Source organism: Pristis pectinata, chromosome 3, assembly GCF_009764475.1.
Source record: "Pristis pectinata isolate sPriPec2 chromosome 3, sPriPec2.1.pri, whole genome shotgun sequence".
Classification (NCBI taxonomy): Eukaryota; Metazoa; Chordata; class Chondrichthyes; order Rhinopristiformes; family Pristidae; genus Pristis; species Pristis pectinata.
This window is the reverse complement of record NC_067407.1, coordinates 13,585,382-13,612,682: the sequence shown is the minus strand read 5'-3', so window position 1 is coordinate 13,612,682 and position 27,301 is coordinate 13,585,382. Positions and strand designations below refer to the sequence as shown.

General features: G+C 38.6%; 1 protein-coding gene across 7 annotated transcripts in view; it reads left to right on the top strand.

Moving 5' to 3' along the window:
* LOC127568563 (zinc finger protein 644-like) overlaps positions 1 to 27,301 on the top strand; it is an 84,405-nt gene that overhangs the window by 28,057 nt on the left and 29,047 nt on the right. For 4 of the 7 annotated variants that reach the window (XM_052012461.1, XM_052012459.1, XM_052012463.1 and 1 more), the window contains one exon: positions 23,383 to 23,475. The exons of 2 other annotated variants lie outside the window; for them this stretch is intronic. In XM_052012461.1, the coding sequence (XP_051868421.1) occupies positions 23,435 to 23,475 (41 nt within the window). In that variant the 5' untranslated portion in view covers positions 23,383 to 23,434. Of the gene's footprint in view, positions 1 to 3,140; positions 3,216 to 23,382; positions 23,476 to 27,301 lie in introns of those variants that run through there. One more of the 7 variants, XM_052012460.1, reaches the window with a different exon arrangement.

Below are 27,301 nucleotides of genomic sequence, written 5' to 3'. Positions count from 1 at the left end.
AGTAATATTAAAGAGGAGCTAAGTGCTAATTATTTTAAAAGAGCATCTAGTTTCATCAAGTCTGTGATATAGGAAGGCCATGTGGGGAAACTAATCTGTGCCATGCTCATGCAATCTCTCATCTAACCTGACCATGATAGCCTGACCTTTGCTCCTGCTTGTTTCACTACCTCTGAAAAGCATACATGTTATTTGTCTCAGTTACTCTTAGCAATGCATTCCCTATTCTTACCACAATTTCATGAATTCCCTACTGATATATTATTGACTATGTTAAATTGATGACTGGGGAGTTTTTAAATCCCCGAATAGATCTGTCTTCTCGAAGTGGAAACATATTCTCTGTGTCTACCCTAGTGAAAGTTTTCATGATTGTAACACAATCTGTACTACAAGAAGAATAAAGGCAGTGGGTGCATGGGAATGCCTCTCTATGTCGCAGTCTTAGAAATATATTGCAGGTCCTTTATCATCGCTGGATCTAAATCCCACCCAATAGTCCTGTGAACATGTAAATCCTCAATTCAATAATAAAGTTTTTAATTTGATTGTGCTCTTCATTTTCATTAATGAGCTCGTTAATAGTACATATCATTTTGTGTAGTAGTATTACATGATTCTAAACCTGAATTTAAAAAGTTTCTGGTGTATTTAGTATTCTTTTGGTCTATTTCCATTTGAACTCTTTAAAATATGAAGTTTGGAATTTGTTATTCTAACTATCTACAGCAAATTTTTTTTTCTTTAGCAAAACAAATAGAAGAATGCCAGAGACAACAGAATGTCAAAGGCAAGTTACCAGTGTGGGCAGGTGGTCGGTACATGCAGTTCCATCTGGTTAAAGATGAAATAGTACATTTTGGGGCAAAAAGTCCATAAGACTTTGCATATTTAAGTGTAATGCATATATAAGCATTAAGCAAATGAAATCCCATATTGCACTGGTTGGGCATCAGTTTGAGAATGATGTGCACTTATTACTGCTGTTTGTGCAAACTTACTATGCATAGTTTGGGAGATGGTTTCCTGCATTATATGATTCAAAAGTATGCAATTGTCCATAAAGCACTTTGGGGTGTTATGAAAGATGCTGTGTAAATGAACATTCTTTCATAACGACACACACATAATATACTGAGAATAACCATTTTGGTTGCTATTTGCTATATTTGAAGGTGATTTGGGTTATTTTGCTTAACTGTGCATTATGATGCATGTGCATTCAAATTTTAGATAAATGGAGCCACATGTAGGGGGCAAAAAAATTACTATACTGTTTTTGACAGTCCTCTCCCTATGTTGCCTGTGTCTTTTAGAGTATAACACAGTTCTTCCAATATCTGGTACTAACCAGTGGCTCTGAGGAACCAGGGGACTGTGATCTGGCAAAACGGTTGGTGTAAAATTTTGGCTTTGGAGGTGTTGATCTTGCTGGTATGCTTACTTTCAACTTATTGAACTGTGAAGCATTCTACTTGTTTTGCTTCAGAACTAACCACTCTAATATTTAAATCAACTTGATAACTGTAGGACATCTCAATTATTAGTAGAAGCTCTTTCTTGCATTTCCCCCATTTAACAAAAAATGTATATATTTATATTTGGATTTTTGGTAAATTAACTGATGAAAGGAATAGCCATTTTTAGTTCTATGTATTCCTTTGGAGAAAGAAGTGAATAACAAGCCTGAAGTAAAGACTGAAAAGGTGCTTAGTGATCTGAGCACAATCATTTGTGGAATTCATCTTTGCTGCCCTTAGCTTATCCTACATGGTTAAAGGGAGTGCTCAGTGCAATTCCACTCTGCCTGGGTGAAAACTTTAACCAGGTGTCATGTAAAGCAGTGTGTTTAAATAAAACAATGTTTAGATTTTGGCAGAACCTATTTTATGTTTGTTGAATTATGTAGATCTGAGCCAAAGTTTCTGTTGTGTTTTACTCTGTTCTGCTCTATTACAAATGATCTTAGCAGCTGAAAATATTTTAAATAACAAATAGGAAAACTAATGACGAAAAGATCATATATTAACTTCAATAAATTGGAGAAGAAAGAAATTATGATTAGTATTAGAGAGTAAAAGAATACTGGCAATGTGGTGAGAGTTATAGAACTATAGAGTGATATAGCACAGGAATAGGCCCTTCAGCCCACCATGTCCTTGGTAACCTTCTATACAAATCCCATTTACATCATTTGCTCCATAGCCTTCCGTGTCTTTGTTATTGAAGTACTTTTAAATGTTGTGAGAGTACCTGCCACCACCATCTACTCAAGTGGTGCGTTCCAGATTCCATCACCCTCTGGGTGGATGCATTCTTCTTCAGATTCCCTTTATTAGAATCACTGACTTATGTGACATGAACTTTGTTGTTTTGCAATAGCAGTACAATGCAACAACATAAAAATTAGTATAAATAACAAAATAAATAAATAGTGCAAAAAAAAAGGAATAACAAGGTAGTGGTCATGGATTGTTCAGAAATCAGATGGTGGAGGGGAAAAAGCTGTTCCTAAATCATTGAGTGTGGGTCTTTAGGCTGCAGTATCCCCTCCCCAATGGTGGTAACTAAAGCTCTTGCATCATGCCCTGAAATACATGCTCTCTAGTTTTAGTCATCTCTGCTATGAGGAAAAATATCCTACTATTTACCCTGTTCTCCTCATAATTTTGTGCACATCCATTAACACCACCCCCCCCTGCCCAAGTTTCCAATCATAGTAACAATCCTGTATCAGCCTTTTCCAATTTTAGCAAGCCAAATTAACAGGCAATTTTGGATACAATTTGCTCTTGAATCCCCTAGGCTCTAACCTTTTGGATCAATTTTCCATGGAGTACCCTTTTAAAAGCCTTACTGAGGCCATAAAAGGCTCCATCAATGGCACTGCCCTCATCAATACATTTTGTTACCTCTTAATTAAATCAAATTGGTCAGACAGGGCCTCCCCATAACAAAGCCATGCCTTTTCACATGTAGGTTTATCCTGTCCCTTAGAATTTTTTTCTCAATAACTTTTCTACCACTGACATTTCTGCAATTTCCTGTCTTATCCCTGCTACCCTTCTTGAATACAGGTATCACATTTAGGACATGGCAGTGGCACAGCTCCAACAGTCCAGGTTCAGTTCTGACCTCTGGTGCTTTTCATTCTCGCTGTGACCGTGTGGGTTTCCCCAGGGTGCTCTGGTTTCCTCCCACATCCCAATGAGGTGGTAAGTTAATTGGCCCTAAAAAGTAAATTGCTCCTAGTTGTAGGTGAATGATAGAATCTGTGGGAGTTGATGGGAATGTGAGGAGAATAATGGGATTATTGTAGGATTAGTGTAAATAGGTGGTTGATTGTCAGTATGAAGTTGGTGACCCAAGGGTCTGTTTCTGCACTGAATGCCACTATGTCATTTGCTATCCTCCGGTCATTTGGCACCTCAGCTGTGGCCAGTGAAGATTTAAAAATCCTAGCAATTTTCTCCCTTGTTTCCCTTAGTAGCCTAGTTTACTTTTCATCAGGCCCTAGGAATTTATCTATTTTTAAATCCCTAAAACATCCAATACCTTTTTAATGATAATATGTTTGAGAATTTCACCATCTCCTTGAATTCTTGGATGATTATGTTCTTCTCCTTCGTGAATACAGATGAGAAGCATTCATTTAATACCTTACTTGTTTTGGCTATAGGTTGCCCTTTTTGGCAACTTTTGGTCCCTACTGGGCCCAACTCTTTCCCTTGTTACCCTCTTGCCCCTAATATCCTTAATCTTGTGCATCAGTGATATTTCATGCCCCCCTTTGTCCTCCTAAATTCTTATTTAAGTACCCCTCTTTGCTTCCAATACTTCTGAAGACCTGCCTCATTTTCAGATCTCTATATCTGCCATATGCTTCCTTTTTTATCCAACCCTCAATATCCCTTGACAAACCATGTTTCTTGTCTTACTGTCATAAACTTTCACATACTGTCCTGAACTCTCTTGTTTCACTTTTGAATGACTCCCATTTGTTAGATATAGATTTCCTGCAAGTAGTCACTCCCTGTTCTACTCTTCTCAAATCGTGTCTTATGATATTGAAAACAGCTTTCCCCTAGTTCAGAACTAAATTTTTGGACAATCCTTATCTCTTTTTACATAACTACCTTCTGGTCACCTTCAGAACGCTGTTCCTCTGACACTTCAACCACTTGTCTGGCTACATTCCCTAAGATTAGGTCCAGTACTGCCCCTTCTCTAGTAGAACTATTTACTTGTTCAAAAAAAACTCTCCTGGATGTACTTTAAGAATTCCACCCTTAAGCCTTTCACAATAAGGTGATTCTGGTTAATACTGGGGAAATCAAATCCTCCATGGCTATTACCCTATGACCCTTACACTTCTTTGATTTGTCTGCATATCTGCTCCTCTAGCTCCTGCTGACTATAAGGACCCAGTCAAAGTGATTTCCCCCGTTTTGTTCCCACACTCTCCTCATGTGGCCATAGAGCATGACTGTTCTGAGATATTAATGATGGCCTTTTGCCTTTGGAAATTTGACCTGTGGTTCATTCCTTCTCTAAATTTCTCATTACTTCTCTTTGGAGTACTGAATGCCAAAAATCTTGGTAATGAACCATACATGTAGCATATTACTTACCTGTCCAGGGTACATGGTTGGATGGTTACTTTGAATATTGTGGTTAAAAAAAATGGATTTGTGGATGAAATAATAACACTTGCTCAATTATTTGTTTAAAGTTTTTTTTCAGTAATTTCAAAAAAAATATTGATTACCTGGTAGATTTGGGCTTTTATATGTAGTATTTTGATAACCCTTTAATTAATTAAATTCAGCAAGCAGTTTTGTCCTCTGTAGAGTTTGATATATATATATATACATACACACACACACACACCGGTCTAGAGCTTGTGACATCATTAACAATCCAGTCTATAATAATTTTAGTTTAGTTCTTATTTTTTTTTGGAAGTTCACCTGCTTGACAATGGTAATTAAGGAAAAAGCTTGACTGGCCAAATCATACTTTTTTAACTAGACCTTTATCAGACAAATTTGGATTTTGGGGATAGAATAATTTTTCTTTCTAAGGATCCTGGTAAATTTCAGGATGTGATCTTTCAATGTTCTTTTTTAATTAATAAAATATTACTAACATATTTAAATGATTCAGGTTCCCAGAATAAGCAACTTGAAAAGGAATGAGGAGAGGTTTTTCTTTTGTTGGTAGTAAATTGCTGATCATTTTTGTTTCATTTTTGAGTAGAGATGATTGAGTTATGAATACAGTAAATATTTTGTTCTAGTTAACTACTCTGTTGTCAATATAAGTATTTTAAACATGTTCAGTTTCAACTTTCTTGTAAACTCTAGTGTAATACCCCAAACAATTTTGCTCTCTACATATTGATATAGTTATATATGTGAAATGTGGCCGACAAGAAAAAAACAATATCAGGGTGAATTAAGCTGGCTCAGGCCGGTCCCTCTGAAGGGAACCTTTGGTATTCAGCTGCTCTCAGATGAGTACGTTCTGAACTTGTGTAGCTGGCACACCTGTCACTTTGCTTTGCTGGATTGTAGTCTAATTCCAAATGGAGTGTAGTTTCTGGTGCAAACCAACATTTGGGTAGGCTACGAGGACCCAGGCTAGAATTGGGTTGACCCTGGGGTTTGGACAGATTGTGGAGCAAGTCAAGAGTATCCTTTGTGCTGCAGCCACAAATTCCACTGCATTCCCATACCGCAGTAGAGAGTCAAGTAAGACTTCTGTGTGCATGGTAAACAGTCTGGTAATGCCACCAGCTGCTTCTTTTAAGGTTTTAGGACTGATCTAATCCCTGTAGCCATCTTTTATGGGAAAATTGGCATCTTGTAGCAAAGTTGTTCAGGACATCTAAATTTCAGGGTGGAAGACCAAATTAAGGATAATGTGACTCAAAATGTTAGAGTCATACAATATAGAAAGGGGCCCTTCAGCCCAACCTGTCCATGACGAACATGTTGTCTACTTGAGCTAGTCCTATTTCCCTGTTTCCCTCTAAACCTTTCCTATCCATGTACCTGCCTAAATGTCTTTTAAACATTGTAATTGTACCCATCTCTACCATTTTCCAAAAACCCACCTACCTCTATGTTAAAAAGATCCCTTAAGTCTTTCCCCTCTCACCTTAAACCTATGCCCTCTAGTTTTAGACTCCCCTACCCTAGGAAAAAGACTGTGACCATTCACCTTATCTATTCCCCTGTTGATTTTATAAACCTCTATAAGATCATCCCTTAGCCTCCTACAGCCCAGGGAAAAATGTCCCGGCCTATCCACTCTCTCCTTATAGCTCAAACCTTCCAATCCTGGTAACATTCTCATGAATTTTTCCTGCACCCTTTCCAGCTCAATGACATCCTTCTTTTCCCAGGCAACCAGAACTGCACACAATACTCCCAAGTGCAGTCTCACTAATGTCTTGTACAGCTGTAACATGATGTCCAACTCTTGTACTCAGTGCTCTGGCTGATGAAGGCAAGCGTGCCAAACACCTTCTTCACCACCCTGTCTACCAATGTCTCCATTTTCAGGAACTATGTATCTGTAATTGTTTCTAAAATGTTGCTCAGAGAAAGTCAGGACAACTGATTCTTTACTTTCCTGTTTGTAAATGTTATTTTGCTATTTCTCTATCTTCCTGTTTTACTCCTTATCCCTCTTTCTTTTACCCTTTCTAGTAGATGGAAATTAGCCAAGGTGAGGATAGAAACTATTAAGAACTGCACTTCAGGTGGTTTGGGTTGTTTCGTGCCTGTCAAAAAGACCCATGTTTGGTGGTATGGTTAGATAGCAAACAATGGTGTTAGACATGGTAGGGTTCTGTCCAGGGCTGTGGGATGATGTGTAGGTGATGTATACATGCAGTGGATGGAACCAACCAGCAGAATTGTAGCTTGTATCTTGTGTTGAAAAATGATCTGGACTGAATAATAGCCAAACAAACTTACGTCCAATTAATTTTTTCAGAATCACATTTTGCAGAATGTTTTATCTGCTATTTATAATTGAATTTCCAATCTATAAAATAAGCTTGTAAACAAAATCATTGCATTACCTTGTTCTCAAGACTATTGTTTACTTTTGTGTACAGTGGTAAATCATTTTCTTTTGATACCTTCATCAAGATTTTGCAAGTTTAACTGGGCACCTGGGTTTGATTTTCAACCCACCTTTCCCCACTAATTTGTGGCTCTTGGCTGATGGCACTTTCTCCAGTTAAATATTTGCAGTGGCACAATTTCCCAGGAATAATCAGTGGTGTTTAATCAGCCCAGTTACTCCAGTGTTTTCTTTAAGTAGTTAATTATTGATTTTTTTGGCTGCATTTTTGTGTTTGTGTGTAAAAGAGAGAGGGAGAGAAATAAAGAAGCAGGAAGAGACTTTGTACTTGAGAAACAAGTTTATTTTCCTGAGGTTTATCCTCTGAGATGGTGGATGATGGTCAACTTTGCCATAAGCTCATTTATTGTAACAGGAGATTCCCGTGAACCATTTGTTATCCTGCAGTAATGTTCAAAGATGATGCATATCTGCCAAAAATATTGCTATTGCTTCAAACTGTTGAACTAAATACCAGGAGAGATGCTATTTTGCTTTTCTGAGATTGCAATAACTGATCACGGTGGACATACTTCAATCTACTGAGGATGAAGAACTTAGACCAAATTGTTGCTTCTGAGAAAAAATGCTTTAAAAATATAATTGACATTTTTTAATTAGACAAAAGCATTAACTTCATCCTAATAGAGCAGCAAGTCTCAGATTCACTTCCTGCTCTGCACTACAGAATTGGATCTCAACCATAATCATCTCTTGGAATATTAAGAAAATAGAACACAGTTAAGCTAAGTTTGTTCTTAATGATTTCTGTCCAGTGATCCCAGTGAATGGCAAAACTTCACTGCCACTTCATGCTGAAAACTGATCACGATATTCTCTGTGCTCCCAACTCATCCAGCAACTACTGCAAAAACAAAATACGAGCTAGAATGACGTTTGTGAAGCTAGTGAACTACAGCTGAAAATTGAATAATTTGTTTGGATTTTTGGTGTTAAATTATAATCTTAGGAACTGGTCACAGCTGAGCAAAATATCTGTAGATATTGCCTGGATACTTAGTGGGGAAAATGCATCTTTTTGTCCAAGTATAATGACTTTAAAGCTGAAGTTGATATTGATAGTTTAGTAAATTGCTATTAATTAACGTATTGAAAGAATTGCATACTCTTAACAGCCACTAATTAGAGAATTGTGTCACAAGATGAGTGCTACATTATCATTATTTATTTATTGTTGAATTAGTTGTAATAGTTATGATTGCACAGCAGAATTGTAATGCCTGATTATTATCACAACCCTTTATGGGGAATTGTACTGCTTTTGTGAAGACAGAATCACGTTAAGAATATAATTTTAGTCCTGTGAATACTGAGAGGGGTGCTGAATTTGGCAGTTCTTTCACTGTAAACTGAAGGTAAATTTGTTAGCCTTGCTTATGATAACAGTTGATCACTCTTCCTATCCATTCATTTCCTTTCTTTTTCTGCACTTTTGTCATTTGGTATTTGTTAATTTATGTTTTTGCTCATTTTAAATTTTGTTGACTGTTGGATCAACCTGGGTTTGATAAAGACTATGGAGAGAAAGGAGACTGCATATACTGGAATCTGGAGCAAAAGCAAACTGCTGGAGGAATTCCAGTGGGTTGAGCAGCAATCTCGGGGGGAGGAGGGGGAATTGTTGACATTTCAGGTTGAGACCCTGCAGCAGGACTGATGGTGGAGATAACCAGTATAAAGAGAAGAGGGGGAGTAGTGAGTCGGGGGCTAGTGGGTGATCAGCGGACCAAGGAGGGGTGAAGGATGATGGGCAGAAGGAGCCAAAAAGGGGTGGAATAAAGAGACAGGCAGGTGTGTGATAGGGTGGAACTAGAAAAGAAAAAAAGAGTCAGACAGAGCCAGGTGGGGGAGGTGATGGTGACGGTGGAGACAGAGGCTGGAGGGTGATGAGGCCAGGGACACAAAGGCTACAAGTGCTGGAATCTGATAAGTAAAGAATGTGATGATGGGAACCACCAAAGAAGAGATGAAGGGTAGATGGAACGGGATGGGAGAGAGAACGCAGCGGGTGAAGTATGTGGGTAGTAGGTAGATGGAACCAGGAGGGGAGGGGGATGAAAATGGATAATGGGGGGATGGAGGAAGGGTGTGGGGAAGGGAACAAAAATGAGAGGAACATAGGTGGATTGGAAAGAGAGAGAAAAAGGGAAACACAGGACGTTAGGGTTCTGTGAAATGGGAAAATTCAGTGTTCATATCATTGGGTTACAGTTTGCCCAGGCACAATATAAGGTGTTGTTCTTCTAGTTTGCGTTTGGCTTACCCTGGCAATGGAGAAGTCTGAAGACTGACCGGTTGGTGTGCGAAAGGAAAGGGGATTGGAATGGCATGCAACCGGGAGCTTGGGATGGCTATTATTGACAGAGCGCAGGTGCTTTGCAAACCGGTTGCCTAGTCTGCACTTAGTCTCACCAATGTAGGTGAGGCCACCTTGGGACACCAAACACAGTAGACAAGTTTGGAGGAAGTGCATGTGAATCTTTGCCTCACCTGGACGGGTTGTTTAGTTCCCTGGATGATGGTGAGGGAGCAACCATGAACGGCAAAGTGAAAATAATCAGATAACATGGTAAGTGTATCTTCAATACTGTGAAGTAAAACAATGTGAACCGAATTTTGTTAGAATGCAGAGACATGAGAGACAGAAGATGCTGGAATCTAGAGCAACAAAACAAACTGCTGGAGGAACTGATGCAGGGTCTTAACCCGAAATGTCGACTATCCCTTTGCCTCCGCATATGCCGTTTGACCTGCTGAGTTCCTCCAGCAGTTTGTTTTTTGCTCTGTTAGAATACACTTGGCTTTGAATTTTGATTTTGTCTTTTTTGGGGGTGGGGTGGGGTGGGGTGGGGAATATTCAGCAAGTTCATTGCTCTTAAAATCCTGCATGAATCCTGTGATAGAATGGTGTACTTCTAGGTTAGCTTGAAAAGTAAATCCATCTATTATTTATGAATGAAAAACCATTAACACTAAACTAGAATGCTAAAGAAGATAATCATTTCATTTATCCACTCTTCCAATTAAATGACGATATCAAGGAGGAAAAGACATGAAAATAAAGAGTTTGTCATGCCAAAAGAACAACTGCAAGTAACGTTTTTGTCATTTTAAACCACTAGATTACTCTGCATAACAGGATTAAAATCCCATACTTCTATTTGTGTGAAATATGAACAATAAAACTCTGATATTCCAGCATTCGACTGTTTGGAATTTTGAAAGTTTGGTATCTGGCTCACTCATGAATGTCAAGAATGTGAGGCTGAGGTCAGGAATGAAAGCAGGTGTGTTGCCAGAGCCAGGGGTCAGCAGTGTGGCTGGAGCTGGGGTCCAGGTATGCTTGTATATTTCCTGCTCCCATTAAACACACTGGGTTTACTGGAAAATTTATTGTACGACTAAATAGCATGTTCAAAAAAAGTGAAATAAAGGTGTGTTTGTATATTAATAGGAATAACATCCAATAGTCTGGAAAATCTACTTGTCCTATGCTACCAATGTTCCCAGTGTACCAGATTATTTTACTGTATGTTTTGAGTATTAAAATGGAATAAGAAAGAAAACAGAGTTGATTAAAACTGCTTTCTCCATCCTATCCACTCTATCATGGGCTTTATTCCATTCATTAACTCTCTTTGGAGAATGTTTTATAAACCTATTTCTTTGTTCACAAATGTTATTTTGTAAACTCTACCCTTTTCTGCATCTTGTAACACTCATCTTTTTGCATCTCACTGCTCTACCTAGGGCCTGCCATCTGTACATGCGTTTCCCCAACTTGTTTCAACGAGCCAGAAGTATAGCCACCTTGAAGACTTCATATCACTGTTGATACTTATTGCTGTATTTACTGGATTCATTTTGAATAAGTTAATGCTTCCACCTCAGTTAGTTTTGAAGTAAATATATTCTGCGTGACTGTACTGTGGAACACAGGAGCATTGAAACAGGAGTGGGCTATTTATCCCGTTGTGCACAATGTATGGCCTGCAGGCTACATTCAACCTGCACAATATTTCCCTCTGGCCCACCTTGGGAGAGTGAATGCAATCAGTAGAGCATTGAAACGGTTTACATGAAAATACAATTGGCAGGTTTAGACATAGCTGGGTTTTGTTTGTGGTTTTTTTCTCTTAGAAGCTCTCATTACTGGGCAGTCGTTACTGTCTGCTAGAATGTAAAGTCACTTGTTTACTTGTTTTTTGGGTTCCATGTGTGATTTCCTGAAGGAATTTTGTAGTAATTCAATACAAAATTGCCCTTGTTTTTCTTTATAACAGTAGAGTCAATGTTAGGGAAGCTATCCATTTTCAATATGCTGAAACATGGTGCTGTTTGCTTGCCAGTGGCTTTCTCAGTTAAAAACAGTTCATATGCAACGTATTTGAGAAATCATTTTGCAAAAATGTCTTGATGAGATAGAATCAGAAATTTGCCGCACAAGAAGAGATCTTTTGAGTTAAAGTTTCTCCCTTTGCCCTTTCAACAGTTTGATTTACTTGATGCTGGATCTGAGAGCTGTGATTTTTAATTTGAAGTGCAGTGATATAGTACAACTTGTGGTGGCTGCGTTTGTAGTTGCCAACTGAATTATTAGTCTGGTACCAGAACCACTAGAAGGTGCTTTAGGGCATCTCTGGTTTGATTGAGTCTTAATTCCTGTAGAATTGGTTTGCTACCAGGCTTCTTCACGGAATTATGCTATTTGTCTTTATGTTCCATTTAACTAAAATCTTACTGTACTGATGTGAAAAGTGCTTTTTGCTGTTCTTCAGTTTGTCCTTGATGTACAAAGATACCTGTATCAAGCATATCAGCAGTTTAAGTTACATCAGCACATATCCATCTGTCACGCGAATGTTAAATTTCCTTTTCCCTGGAAGATGGTTCCAAACCGCAATGAGACTGCAGCACTGATGATTCTGGAAGAGTGTTTAATAGGTTGCAACTTTTTATTCTATATCATAAAGCTATGGACTGATCTTAAGCCCATAATCAGACCTGCTTCCGAGCTACTCAGAGACCTTGAATTATGGAAGGTGGAGAATGGAATGTCAGCAATGAGCATTATAAATTCCATGGCAAAGTGACAAAGGTTAGGTGTGGACTCCAGCAAAAGGCCAAAATGGGGCTGGAAGGGCCATTGTTTTTGTCAGACAAGACTATTAAAATTTGCAAAACCAGGGCAGTTAGATGAAGTGAAGATGCAGATGAACCTAGTATAGTAAGCCCGAGGGACTGAAGACTGTACTTCTGCAACAACTTTATAAAAGTGGAAATGGGTAACTTTGTTATGAAATATCTAGTGCTCAGTTCAGATTAAAGTCAGGTCATGGGAAGGGAATTTGCGGCAATGACAATTGTAGCTCACTCAAAAATGGATACACACAAAGTGGTGTTGTCTCATCAGTGGAGTGATTTGATTTGGAAAATATGAACAGAAACTAGGTTGATAACAGGAGTATTTATGTCTTTAAGTGCATGATTTAAAAATCAGTCTCTGGTTAGAGCTGGTTCAAATGAAAGCTGTTTCATGTGATTGAACCTTGGAAGTAATTTGGATTGTCAATTGGTCATTACCATAAAGTTAAGCTCTACTTACTTAACTTATTAATACCATCTTATTCAGTGGCTGATCTGTGACCTAACTGCACGTGCTTACCTTTTCACTTATCCAATAATGGTGTTTTTTTAAGAATCTTGACAATCTAAGACTTAATTTAAATGATTGATCTGGCATCAGTTGCCACTTGAAGTGTGGGCCAGATTTCTACCAGTCTCTGTGTAGGTTTTAGGCTGCTCCTAAAATGTCTGAATCTCACATTTAGGTTATGATCTTTTGTCACAGAATCCCCAACCAGCAGAAATAGATTATCTACTGTACCAGTTCTCCGTAAAACCTTGAAAATTTCAATCTGATGTCAAATCAAAATCTTTATGTCCCTTGCAAATTCCTTTTCGTATTCCATTTTTGTAGTTCTTACTCTAGCTTTGTCACCTTTTGCTATTCTTTATTTCTCTCACGGTTGCTAAGATCTGGTTCTAGTTTTTGGTCTTTTGTATGTTTCTTTTGACAGTTTTACAGTTTCCCATGTGTTGTTAGTGATCCATTGATAGTTTTGTTTTGGGAAAATAGGGCTTTCGTCACTTTGGGATTTCACCCAATTGTGTATTAAAATGCTTTTTTGAATATCTCCCTCTAACAGATTTGCTCATTTTTTTTCATTACATTAGAAGTCAACCTTTGTCAAAATGAAGAATGTCAGTAAGCGTTTCCTCCTTTTGAATACTTAGTTTTTTAAAATTCATTCTTCAGGGTGTGGAGCTGTCAAGGCCATCATTTGTTCCTCCCTAGTTGCTCTTCATAACATAGTGATGAGTTTACTTGAACCTTCACAATACTATTGGTTAGGGAGTTCTGAGTTTTAGACCCAGAGATGTTGAAGGATGAAAAATATCTTTGCAGATCAGGATGGTGTACGACTTGGTAGGAAACCTATTGGTGGTGATATTCCCATATGTCTTTAGTGATAGAGATTGCATGTTTAGCAGGTGCTGTCAGAGTTGCCTGAGTGAGTAACTGCAATGCCTTATATAGATGATGCACAGTGCAGCTTTGGTGCAGTGGTGGTGGAGGCAATGGCTGTTAGGAAAGGCCAGTTGATGCAAATTCCAAAGCTTTATAAATACCCTGACTCAAACCTTGTCCCAACAATCAGCAGCCATGGGTATTGGTATTGGTTTATTATTGTCACTTGTACCGAGGTACAGTGAAAAGCTTGTCTTACAAACCGATCGTACAGGTCAATTCATTGCACAGTGCGGTTACATTGAGTCAGTACAGAGTGCATTGATGTAGTGCAGGTAAAAAACAATAACGGTATAAAGTGTCACAGCTACAGAGAAGGTGCAGTGCAATAAGGTGCAAGGTCACAACAAGGTAGATCGTGAGGTCATAGTCCATCTCATCGTATGAGGGAACTGTTCGATAGTCTTATCACAGTGGGGTAGAAGCTGTCCTTGAGCCTGGTGGTACATGCCCTCAAGCTCCTGTATCTTCTACCCAATGGAAGAGGAGAGAAGAGAGAATGTCCCGGGTGGGTGGGGTCTTTGATTATGCTGGCTGCTACACCAAGACAACGAGAGGTAAAGACAGAGTCCAAGGAGGGGAGGCTGGTGTCCGTGATGTGCTGGGCTGTGTCCACAACTCTCTGCAGCTTCTTGCTGGGCAGAGCAGTTGCCGTACCAAGCCGTGATACATCCAGATAGGATGCTTTCTATGGTGCATTGGTAAAAGTTGGTGAGAGTCAAAGGGGACAAACTGAATTTCTTTAGCATCCTGAGGAAGTAGAGGTGCTGGTGAGCTTTCTTGGCCTTGGCATATACGTGATTTGACCAGGACAGGTTGTTGGTGATGTTCACTCCCAGGAACTTGAAGCTGTCAACCCTCTCGACCTCAGCACCATTGATGTAAACAGGTGCATGTACACCACCCCCTTTCCTGAAGTTAATGACCAGCTCTTTAGTTTTGTTGACATTGAGGGAAAGGTTGTTGTCATGACACCATTCCACTAAGCTCTCTATCTCCTTCCTGTACTCCGACTCATCGCTGTTTGAGATACAGCCTACAATGGTGGTATCACCTGCAAACTTGTAGATGGAGTTAGAGCAGAATCTGGCCACACAGTCGTGAGTGTATAGGGAGTAGAGTAGAGGGCTGAGGTTTCAGCCTTGTGGGGCACCAGTGTTGAGAATAATCGTGCAGGAGGTATTGCTGCCTATCCTCACTGATTGCGGTCTGTTTGTTAGAAAGTCAAGGATCTAGTTACAGAAGGAGGTGTTGAGTCCTAGGTCTCGGAGTTTGGTGAAAAGCTTGCTCGGAATTATTGTGTTGAAGTCTAATGTAGGTGTCTTTACTGTCCAGGTGCTCCAGAGCTGAGTGTAGGGCCAGGGAGATGGCATCTGCTGTAGACCTGTTTCACCGATAGGCAAATTGCAATGGGTCCAGGTTGTATGGTAGGCTGTAGTTGATGCGTGCCATGACCAACCTCTCAAAGCACTTCATGATGGTGGATGTCAGAGCCACTGGTTGGTAGTCATTGAGTACCTCCTCTAAACAGCTGCCCAGCACTCTGAAATCAAAATAAATGATGCCCACAATGCAGGAGAAGGCTATAAGAAGATAGCAAAGCGTTTTCAGGTAGCCGTTTCCTCAGTTCATAATGTAATTAAGAAATGGCAGTTAACAGGAACGGTGGAGGTCAAGTTGAGGTCTGGAAGACCAAGAAAACTTTCCAAGAGAACTGCTTGTAGGATCGCTAGAAAGGCAAATCAAAACCCCCGTTTGACTGCAAAAGACCTTCAGGAAGATTTAGCAGACTCTGGAGTGGTGGCGCACTGTTCTACTGTGCAGCGACACCTGCACAAATATGACCTTCATGGAAGAGTCATCAGAAGAAAACCTTTCCTGCGTCCTCACCACAAAATTCAGCGTCAGAAGTTTGCAAAGGAACATCTAAACAAGCCTGATGCATTTTGGAAACAAGTCCTGTGGACTGATGAAGTTAAAATAGAACTTTTTGGCCGCAATGAGCAAAGGTATGTTTGGAGAAAAAAGGGTGCAGAATTTCATGAAAAGAACACTTCTCCACCTGTTAAGCAAGGGGGTGGATCGATCATGCTTTGGGCTTGTGTTGCAGTCAGTGGCACGGGGAACATTTCACTGGTAGAGGGAAGAATGAATTTAATTAAATACCAGCAAATTCTGGAAGCAAACATCACACTGTCTGTAAAAGAAAAAGCTGAAGATGAAAAGAGGTTAGCTTCTACAACAAGATAACGATCCTAAACACACCTCAAAATCCACAATGGACGACCTCAAGAGGCACAAGCTGAAGGTTTTGCCATGGCCCTCAGAGTCCCCCAACCTAAACATCATTGAAAATCTGTGGATAGACCTCAAAGGAGCAGTGCATGCAAGATGGCCCAAGAATCTCACAGAACTAGAAGCCTTCTGCAAGGAAGAATGGGTGAAAATCCCCCAAACAAGAATTGAAAGACTCTTAGCTGGCTACAGGAAGCACTTACAAGCTGTGATACTTGTCAAAGGGGGTGTTACTAAGTACTGACCATGCAGGGTGCCCAAACTTTTGCTTCAGGCCCTTTTCCCTTTTTGTTGTTTTGAAACTGTAAAAGATGGAAATAAAAAAAGTAATCTTGCTTAAAATATTAAAGAAATGTGTCATCTTTAACTTTATGCCTTTTGGAAATCAGGTCATCTTTTACTCGCTTAGCTATTCACAGTAACAGAAATTTTAACCAGGGGTGCCCAAACTTTTGCATGCCACTGTACAATCATTGAATTTGTTCATTGAATAATTGTTAATAGATAAATGTTCAAACTCCATTTGGTTCTCCAAATGAAAATAGATTTTACTAATCTCACTTAAGCTTCTTCAGTTTAAATCTCCCTCTTTGTGTACATCAGTGTCAAATTCAAATCTGTTCTGTTTACATCGAGAATCCTTTTCAACAGATCTGGATTGTGCCTCCATTTTATTCTTGCCTAAGCATGATGAGCCCCTTGAAGGGTAAAGGGGGCTAGAGGAAAAGAATCAAATCAGATTTATTATCACTGGCTTATATGTCATGAGATTTGTTGGTTTGCTGCAACAGTACAGTACAAAGATATAAAATTACTATAAATTACAAAACTAAATAGTGCAAAAAAAAGGAATAACAAAGTAGAGTTTGTGAAACATTCAGAAATCTGATGGGGGAGGGGAGAAGCTGTTCCTGAATTGTTGAGTGTGGGTCTTCAGGCTCCTACACCTCCTCCCTGATGGTAGTAACGAGAAGAGGGCATGCCCTGGATGGAGAGGATCCTAAGTGATGGATGCTGCCTTCTTGAGGCACCGCCTCTTGAAGATGTCCTTGATGTTTGTGCCATGGGAGGGTTGTGCCCATGGTAGAGTTGGCTGAGTCTACAACCCTCTGCAGTCTCCTGCGATCCTGTGCATTGGAGGCTCCATACTGGGCTGTGATGTAACCAGTCGGAACGTTCTTCACCATACATTTATAGAAATTTGTAAGTCTTTGGTGGCATACCGAATCTCTTCAAACTCCTAACGAAATAGAGCCTCTGGTGTGCCTTCATGATTGCATCGTGTTGGGCCCAGGATAGAACCTCTGAGATGTTGACGTCCAGGAACTTGAAGCTGCTCACCCTTTCCACCGCTGACCCCTCAATGAAGACTGGTGTGTGTTCTCCTGACTTCCCCTTCCTGAAGTCCACAATCAATTCCTTGGTCTTGCTGACATTGTGCAAGATTGTTGTTGCGACACCACTCAACCAGCTGATCTATCTCACTCCTGTATGCCTCCTCATCGCCATCTGAGATTCTACCAACAACAATGGTGTCATCAGCGAATTTACTAAGAGAAATATACTAATGTAGGAAGAGTGGAAGTTAACGAAATATCTTTGGAGGGAGGATGGGAATTGTTCATTAAGAGTCATCAACTATGTTGATCATATTTTAATTGCACTCTTTTGTGTAAACAGTTTCTAGTTGCTGCCTATTTTAATTCTACTAGTAGAAGCTGAAGTTTCATTAATTTAATGAAATATTGCTAAAACTGCTGGGAAAAGCTGGAATATCTTACTCATTGATACCAGAAAGCATGTTTGAAGATGATTCTTCAGTTTAAAGTTTGATGCTTGATTTTGAATTGTTTATTTCTGTCAAGATGCAAACTTTTAAAAATAAACCCTAAATTGTTATGTTTAGATGAAAGGTCAAAGCCCTGAAATGTTAACTTTCTTTCTTTCTCCATGGCTGCTGCCTAGTCTGTTGATTATTTCCAAAACTTTCTGTTGTTATTTCAGATATTCGGCATCTGCAGTATTTTGTTTTTGGGTTATAAGGTAGAACAACTTTCATAACAATTGATTTTGTTTTAACTTAGTGAATATATTTGGCATGTATGGATTGTCAAATATATTAGCTACATGTGTTTATGTGCGTGTGAGACAGGGCAGAGTTTGTTTCTCCAAAATTCTTTCGTATTTCAATTTTCATTAGATTGCAATTGCTAGCTTCTACCCTCACCTGAGGGGACAAAGCATTCATATTATTTTGTTAAAGCATGTTCTATTGTCATATTAAGATTTGATGTGGATATTGCAAAAATATTGTTTTTATATGATGCATGAAAGTCTTTGTTATGCTATTGAGATTAGAATAGCAGAATTTGAGCGATATCTGAACTTAAGAGAAATCTCATTCAATTTTTATTCATTAAGGGCAATTCTAACTTTTTGACATTGTGCTGTGGAATCAGAGTACTTTATAATAGAGCAGAAATTCTATGACTTTTCAACTCAGTCATGCAGGAGCCCTTCATATGGCTTTACAGGGTTAGGTATAGTATGGTGCTGCAGAGAGGTTGCTGTAGACCTCTGAAATGGCTTAGCAAGCTACAGTTCAAGGCACAATTGAGCATTGATAGGTAGGGATGGCAATTAGGAATGGATAGTAACCTTCACACCCCCATGAACAATTGAAATAAATATTGAAAACCTTCTACCAAAGAAAGCGATGGTTGCATTACATTTGGAAGAGGTATAACCTGTAATCCCAAGTAATTAAAAATGTCACAGTTATTCAGTCAGTATAGCCAGTAGGTCTAATTATAATGGGAACAGTACTGGTCAAAAAAAATATGGAAATGTGCAATTAAAAATGTAATTTGGCAAATTCACCTTACAGCAGTGGCCGACGAAAGTAGATATTGGTAATTGAACAATTTGAGGACTCTATTGTGAGTTGTGTATTTATTGCAGTTATTGACCTAAAAATAATTAATTCAGATTTTGCCTGATACATTTTTGTATGCCTGTAAGTACAGACTGTTTCAAAACAAATTGAGATAAGTTTAAGTGAAAGGAAGCACCAGCCTGTGGATGGCAGCATTTCATCACAGTTGACAAGATAGGTCCTGCTGGATTTGACATAAATCACGGAATAAGAAGCTCAGTTTGTAAAATTGAAAATGGATTTTTTTTAATCATTGGAATGAGGAAGTAATTGTTTTATATGGTTACCGTCTGTGTTTACAGTTATGAGACTTTAAAAAATTAATTTGTTTGTTCTTTAAATTGGCAAATTCAAATGATTTTCTGGTGGTGTTAGTTGGAATACTGATCTGAGACAGATGGGATTAAAGTCTCTCTAAGGGTTCTAAATGAAATGTGTTTGGGCAGCCCATACCCAATTCCCAACAGATGAAGACCAAAACACCATTACAGTTCACAGTTGGCACAAAACTGAATAAATCTGGCAAGTTTATGAAAATGTGTTTTTAAATAAATGTCATTGAAACAACAGAAGTTGTGGCCATAATATTTACAATTTGTTTGCTGTGAAATAACTATGTGATACTTGCAGCAGAAAATTAACGTGTTTTTGTGAATTTACTGTTAATAATAGTGACATCTAGTGATGTAAATTCTAACTAGGTACCAAAATCAAAAAGAAAAGATGACCACTAGATGGTGCTGATAATGCCTTGGTTTCTGAAGATAGGATCTGTTTTAAATCAAAGTGCTCATACATGATGTGAAGCTGATTTCACTATATCACCTTATGATATTCAGTTTTCTTCACAATACTGCTGCTGTTGTCATTCTCTCTGTTATGTTCTGTTTTTCTCACTTTGATTTTATCAATCATGTCGACTCAACCCAGGTTTTCCTATCTTGGTAAAGCAACTCATCAGCAGTCACTTTAGTATAATTCCATCTAACTTACTTTCTTCGCTGCTGTTTGTAGCTTCTGATTTGCTGGTTTGTGTTCGTGCTAAATTTTGAAATCATCAATGAAAGATTGGAAGGACCCCTCAAGTGAAAATTAACTGTCTGTCAATATATGGTGAATTTTGCTGTTGAAACTTGTGTGAGAATAATTGCCACCTTGCTAGGTGGTAGGAGATGCAAATGTGCCAGTACTCTAGCAGGATGTTCAAGACCTTAGAGAAGAGAAAATTGGGAAAAGATGCATGCTTTTGCAACCTACTAAAATTATTTTCAACTGTAATTCCCTGTATAATTAACATAAATTTGAAAGCTGGTGAAGATCAATTTAAATATATTTTCTCACATGGATTTCTTCATGCATCAGCAAATTTATCTATTGAGCACATGAACAATGAAGCGCAAAAGATTGATACCTGTCTCTGCTGAGTTATTTTGAATTAGAAGTAAGGGGCACAGTAATTGGTTGGACTTGTGTGGCTTGTGTGTGGGGAGGGCGGGAGGAAGATTAATCAGTCTTTGGGATGTGGGAGGAAATCAGACCAGCTGGAGGAAATCCGCACAGTCAGATCCAAATGTGCAAACTCCATACCGATAGCACAGAGGTCAGGATTGAACCCAGGTCACTAGAGTTGTAAGGCAGCAGTTGTAATAACTGCAACGCTATGTCTCCCCATGAAGAGATCCTGAAAAATGTGGACTACTTCCCACATATCAGGAACCATCTCGTGGTGAAAGCAAACATTGATGATGAAGTTCACCACTGCCTTTATAGGGCCAGCACAGCCTTTGGTTGGTTGAAGGAAAGACTATTAGAAGATCAAATCTCAAACCTGGCACAAATGCATGTTCTATCTGGCAACGGTGATCCCTGCTCTCCTGTTTGCTTCTGAGATCTGGGTTACCTACAAAAGGCATCTTGCATTGCCGGAAAGATACCACTAATGAAGTCTCTGCAAAATCCACCAAATTCACTGTAAAAGGATAGGTGAATCAAAGTTGGTGTCTTCTCTGCGTCCAGTATCCCCAGTACCGAGACCATAGTTAGCTTTATTGAGCAGGCCAAATTGTTTGCATGCCCAACAATAGATTCCTGAAACAGACACTATAATGAGCTCTGTCATAGGGAGAAATTACCAGATTGACCACAGAAAAGATTCAAGACTCCTTGAAGAAGACTCCCGAGAATCCCTGGGCCATGATAATGTGGAAGAGGCATTTTAGATGGAATTGAAAACTTTGAGTCCATGCAGAGGCCCTGAGTAAATAGCAGAAGTAGCACACCACCTTACAATCTACCCATCTGCCCATTCTGTCCGATACTCCTGCTCCATCTGTAGAAGAGTCTGCTGTTCCTACATTGAACCCTCAAAACAGGAGTGAAAGTAAGCTATCCTCGTTCTCAAGGAACTGTCTACGATGATGAAGACAAGCTCAGGTGTACTGATTGCCATAATTGAATAGCTTGCAAATATTCATTCATAAGACTAACATGTGAATAATTAGTATCTCAGTGAGGTGATCAAGGGCACCCATGAGCCATTTTTCTATAGAGGTAGTCAACACCTTTAGAAGAGAAGAAAGTTGAGAGAAAATATAATTATATACATTATTCGCTCATTGTATCAGAGAACATTTGTTAAATCCCGATTTGGTAACTGACCAACTCTTTTATATGAAATACTATTTTGATTTTTCACTTTTTTTATCAGATCTTACACAATGGTGATTGCTTGAACTTTTCAGTTCTTAATTTTGGTTTGGTTCAGAGAGTGTTATCATGGTTTCTAAAATAAATTACAGCTATAATGCTAATAACAAAGAATATCTACATTTACAACGTTGTATATTTACACCCATTGCAGAATAATCATTGTAGAATATCCTCATTTTAAAAGCTGCATTGTTAAATCAAAGTGGATGGTTGACGTGATAAAATATATTGCCAACACAGCAGAGAAAAAAACATCTTTTTTAAGTCAATCTTATTGGATGTATTTTCAGTTATAGGCAGAAAGCTGTAAAATTAAGGCCCTGACAATGTCATAGTTAAGTACAGACTAGATTGCTTCCTTGACCTATTAGTAGGTATATCTTGTGGTTGCAATCAGCCAATTTTGTTATCTTTGGCAGGTATAACACAAAGCTGGATGACTGTTTGCTTATAATTTCAAAGATAATATCAAAATTATAATATAGTATTGTGAATAATCTTGCATAAGCCAAACAATTAAACATTTTACTCTTACTTTGATATTATAAGCAAACTTTACTAAACAACAGGCATCCAGTTTGTGTTACACCTGCCAAAAAGAACAAAGTTAACTCCACAAGACAGACATTTAAAGATTTTTATTCTGTTACATGAGAAATCAGAGCTAGAAGTGGCTTGAAGCATGACATTCTTTGAAGCAGGGCTTCAGATGGAACAATGGAATGAGAACTTACCCGATCACTCAAAAACTTGAGTCACAGAATGAACTGGAGTTATAGAAAATGCTTAGGAACCTATGCAATAATGTAATTTTATTTGATAATATTGTTCTAAAGTGGTTGTGCATTTCTAAAATTGTACTGACAATTGGCTACATTAAATAGTGGCATGTCAGGATGTTTCTGACATACTTATTTTAATTTTTTTATTAATAAGAGGTTATTTATTTTGGGTCATACCTTTTTCCTTACATTTTTCATTCTTTTGCGTTAAATGATTATCACAACAAAAAGGTTGCTTTCTGAAGAGTGAATTTATTTCGGTGTAATCTTGCCTTGCTTTAATTTTGTCTGTCTGTTTCTTTAATAGTGCTTCTTCAACCAAGAAAGTAAGATTTATTTGCAGCCACTATCAGTATCAGTTACTTGACGGCTTACTTTGAGTGGGGATGGGCCTATACTGTATCAGTAATAGGAAATGCTTTCTTGCAATAGCATGCTTTACCAATGAGGCCAAAGCCACTGAGGATAACCAACTTTAAATGTCAGTTATTGCTAACATTCAAACAACGATGGTGTTGAATAACATTTCAACATTCTATCTTGGAGACAATTAATGCACCAATGTGAACTAAGATTTCTGAATTGCACATTTTTGCTAATAAAATTGCTAACAAAAACTTATATTTCAAAATTAATGACAGCTGCAGTTTTGAACTATCATAAGAAATAAAGCCAGAATAATTCTCTCATACAAGATTCTCTGTGTTTGTATTTTGCTTGTATGTTTTATCTTTGTTTTCAACTTTTTAACTATTGAGTGGTTCTAGTCCTAAATCTGCAGTGTATGAACAACTTAGTTTGGAGTTTGTGTAATTTTGAAAATGTTAAGTCAATTAAATTGATACTTTTTTAAAAATTATGCAAAGTATCCTTGGAAATGACGTGAATTTGTGTAATCTTTTTTAAAACAGAATTTGAGACCAATATTGTCGGTGTTTAGATCCTTTGGCCTCCAGCTACACCATGGCTTTGAAAGATACAGATGGGGCTGAGGAGTGTAAGGAGTAAGTGCCTTTCAGGTTTTAGTTGTATTTTTTTAAGTTGTAAAATGTTTAATGTCTAGATTTCGAAGTATCTTATTGTCATATCTTGACATGTTTAAGATCATAAAAATATGAAAGTATTTATTGTCCCTAAAATGTTTATTATTGCCATTACAACTCTGAAGCCTCATGGTATAGGTACAAATCTTTTCATAGATTAAAATAAATCATTGCTTTTCATTATGGATGTATCAATTAATAGTGAATTTTGTGGTCCAAAATGTTAGTGCTGCTAATTTCCTACTGAAATTAAGTGAAGCAGGGGAGGTTAGACCATTTAAAGGAAACTGAACCAATTAATAATATGTCAAGATCCCATATTTGGCATTTCAATAAAAATTTAAAAATAAGCATATTATAAAATACTTGAAAAGCTGGAAAGTCCAGTAACATGGTGCACAACATATGACCCATGATGTAATATCCAGCACATGGGATGGGTCCATCTGGCTCGCCTGCACTTACCATCCCTGAGGTCTGCTGCTGTCCGAACTGATATCTGGCTATGATAAGGCTGCCAAAGTTGAATTTTATGAAAGGGAAATTGGCTGTCCTGCTTAACATTGATTCAGGACACCAATCTTCCTGTTTTTAAAAAAAACTGATCCTATGGGGTGAGGCTGGGAATCCCCAAGAGAGCCCAACTCCTTGAAAGGAGTAGCTTATGATGTTATTGGGCAGAATCACATGGGGACTAGGAAGAGCTCTATGGATGTTGCAACTGTAGATCTGAGGTAGGACTTGATTCTCTCCACTGTCTTCCAAGGCCCTCCTGATCCTTGTAGCTCACCTTGATGCCTGGTACAGGTCTGGGGCCAAAGTCCATTAACGTACCCAGGCACCCTATCAAGCCCAGCCTGGTGCTCTAGGCCTGAATATAACACCAGGTCCATATCTAGTTCTAGACCCATATAAAACTGTTGTATTCTCTTGGTGGCCACAGGTCAATTGCTGTATGCCACTGGCATATTCCACTAGTGGGCACAGAGGCAGATGTTGATCTCCTTCAGTTGTGTGGAAAGATGTCATGAGAAGGGGAATGGTCCTTGTGGAGGTGGGCCAAAATGCCATTAAGATAACAATCCCTTTGTAATACCAAAAGGGTAGGGGAAATGTGTCTGGTGCTATAAGGTTGGAGGTGTCAGAAATTACAGAGCATGATATGCTGAATTGGGAGCCTGGTAAAGCAGGAGGAGATGGGTGAGACCAAAATTATCGGAAATGGAACAGATGCATTTGTGGTGAAGGATATATCAAAAGCAGAACAGATGAGACTGAAACACTGGGAGAATAGATTGGAGTCCTTAGAAGAAGTGGGGTGGAAGGAAGCGTAGTCAAGATGTCTTTAGAATACCCTCAACTACTATGTTTCAATCATTCCAATTTTAAATATCAGTTCTAAAAAAATGCATAAAACTGTCAGGCTGGCAAACAAACATAAGAAAATAGGAGAAGGAATAGGCCACTTGACTCCTCAAGCCCCACCATTCAATATGATCAAGGCTGATCTACCCAAGGGCTCGTCTCCTTTTCTGTGCCAGATCCCCTTAGGCCGCAATTCCATGCTCTTTCAGAAATGTATTTACTTCCTCTTTAGATACTCTCCATGATCTAGCCTCCACAACTGTCTGCGGTAGAGAATTCCAGTGTTTTACCATATTTTGCGAGAAGTTCCCAAGCACCTCAGTTTTAAATAACTACCTTATAATCTTGTAACCATGTCCCCTTGTTGGAGATTCTCCCATCTTAACACGTATCCTGTCATGTTCCCTAAGGGTTTCAGCAAGATCACCCCCTCATTCTCATCTCCAAAGAACACTACTAAAATCAACAACTCTTCTATGCCCAGATGTCGATCCATGATGAACAATGCCAGGGGTGCTACACCAGCCAAATGTTTTGAGTCTTATTATCCCAGACCTCTTGCATTCACAGTCAGGCGATGAATTGTAGTGAACACTACATGAAAATAGGAGCAGAAGTAGGCTGCCTGCCCTGCCATTCAATATGATCATGGCTGATCCACCCCAGACCCAACTCCCTCGTGCCCTGATCTTTCAAAAATGTATCTGCCTCCATTATAGATACTTCTGATGAGCTAGCCTCCACAACACCCTGGAACAGAAAATTCCAGAGATTCAGTGTTACTGATTGCTGTTGAGGCCTCACCAGCAACCAGGCCTCAGCCAGTGTTCTGCTGAGACCCTATCTTTGGAATGCCTAACAGCGGTTGACAGTGAAAGGCAGGGAGTGGAACTTTGCCTTCTGTCAAAATCTTTCATGCTTTAAGTGTTTTTAAAATGTGTCTGGTACTCAAGATTTAAATAATTATTGAAATTCATAAAAGAGTAAAATTTATTAAAGACACATTAACAACAATAATTAAGAATGATAAGGTAAGATAAGTTTAAATAATAACTGAACTTAATCTCGAGGTCAAGAGTCCCCATTCAGATCCATCAGGATTCTGATTCTTTGGTATAAGTAGACTGGCTGTAATCGCCAGTATGAGCCTGGTGCTCAGCGCAGGGTCTAGTAGGATGTCAACCTTGCAGTCAGTTTGCTTCATCCTGAATCAGTGATGGGGAAGAAAGTACAATTTCTAAGAAGTTTTTGGTGTATTAAAAATGATTGATCACTTGACAAAGGTGGTGGAGAGTAAGGGTTGCTGCTATTATATGGAATCTGATGAAATGGAGGGGAGAAGGATTGACTTTTGCAATAGTGCAAGCAGAAAGAGCTGCCTTGGCTGCAATTAGATAGGCAAGAGTGAAACCAAAGGGATCCTGACTAAGTTTGATTTTAAAAAAAGGTTGAAGGATGATGGTGTGATTGTGTAGGGATATTGCAATAAGGTCACAGTGACAGAAAGTGCTGTATACAAATATAGATACGTCTGCTTTGGTTCTGAGCAAGGGACAAAATCTGATTTAGCTCCAGACATAGGATTACGGAAGAGGTGGGTGTTGGTTTTGAAAATGCTTCCTTTATGAAGCAAGGGAATTTATATAAGACATTGAAAACAAAAAAAAGTTTAAAAATATTGGAAATGCATTCAGTTTCATCAGATATTGTTTCTGTTTTGGGTTCGTTGTAGAGGGGACACTAAACGACTGCGATAAATGAATCAATAAAGGAACTGACAGATCTAAGTTAGTGGAGTCACTTAATTTAAAATTAATTTGAAGACTTTGGCAATAACTACAGTTTTACGTAATTAGCTGAAAATATTTTTATTTTAGCTTTTCAGTGATTTCCTACATTTTCCAACAGAAAAATATTTAGTTATTTAATTGCAGCTTTTGGCACCCATCACAGAATATGATCACTTCTGCTTGGATTCTCTGAACTAATATTCAGAAATTGAGTTCAAATCCCACCCTGGCTGGTTGAAAATTTTAATTCAATTTAAACGAAGAGTAATTCTGGAAACATAACAATGTAGCTGTGAAATGACCATGAAGTAGTTGGATTGCTGGTTCATTTTCGTGAGGAAAAGAGACTTGATGGCTTTAGTTTGGTTTGACTCTTGTGCCACACCGATATGGTTGACAATTAATTGCACCAGCAGGCAACTCATTTAGGCAGCTATAGGTCAGCAGTAATTGATGGTCTTGTTAAGTGATGTCCACCTCTCAAATTTAATTTCAAAAGTTGACTTTGGGGAATGTTATTTTTAAGACAACATAGTATTATGCTTTTATTGATATGATCTTCCAGTCCCGCATTATGTTAAAGATGCCACCCTTGAGGCGATATAATGATTACTGACCTCAATGTCATTTAC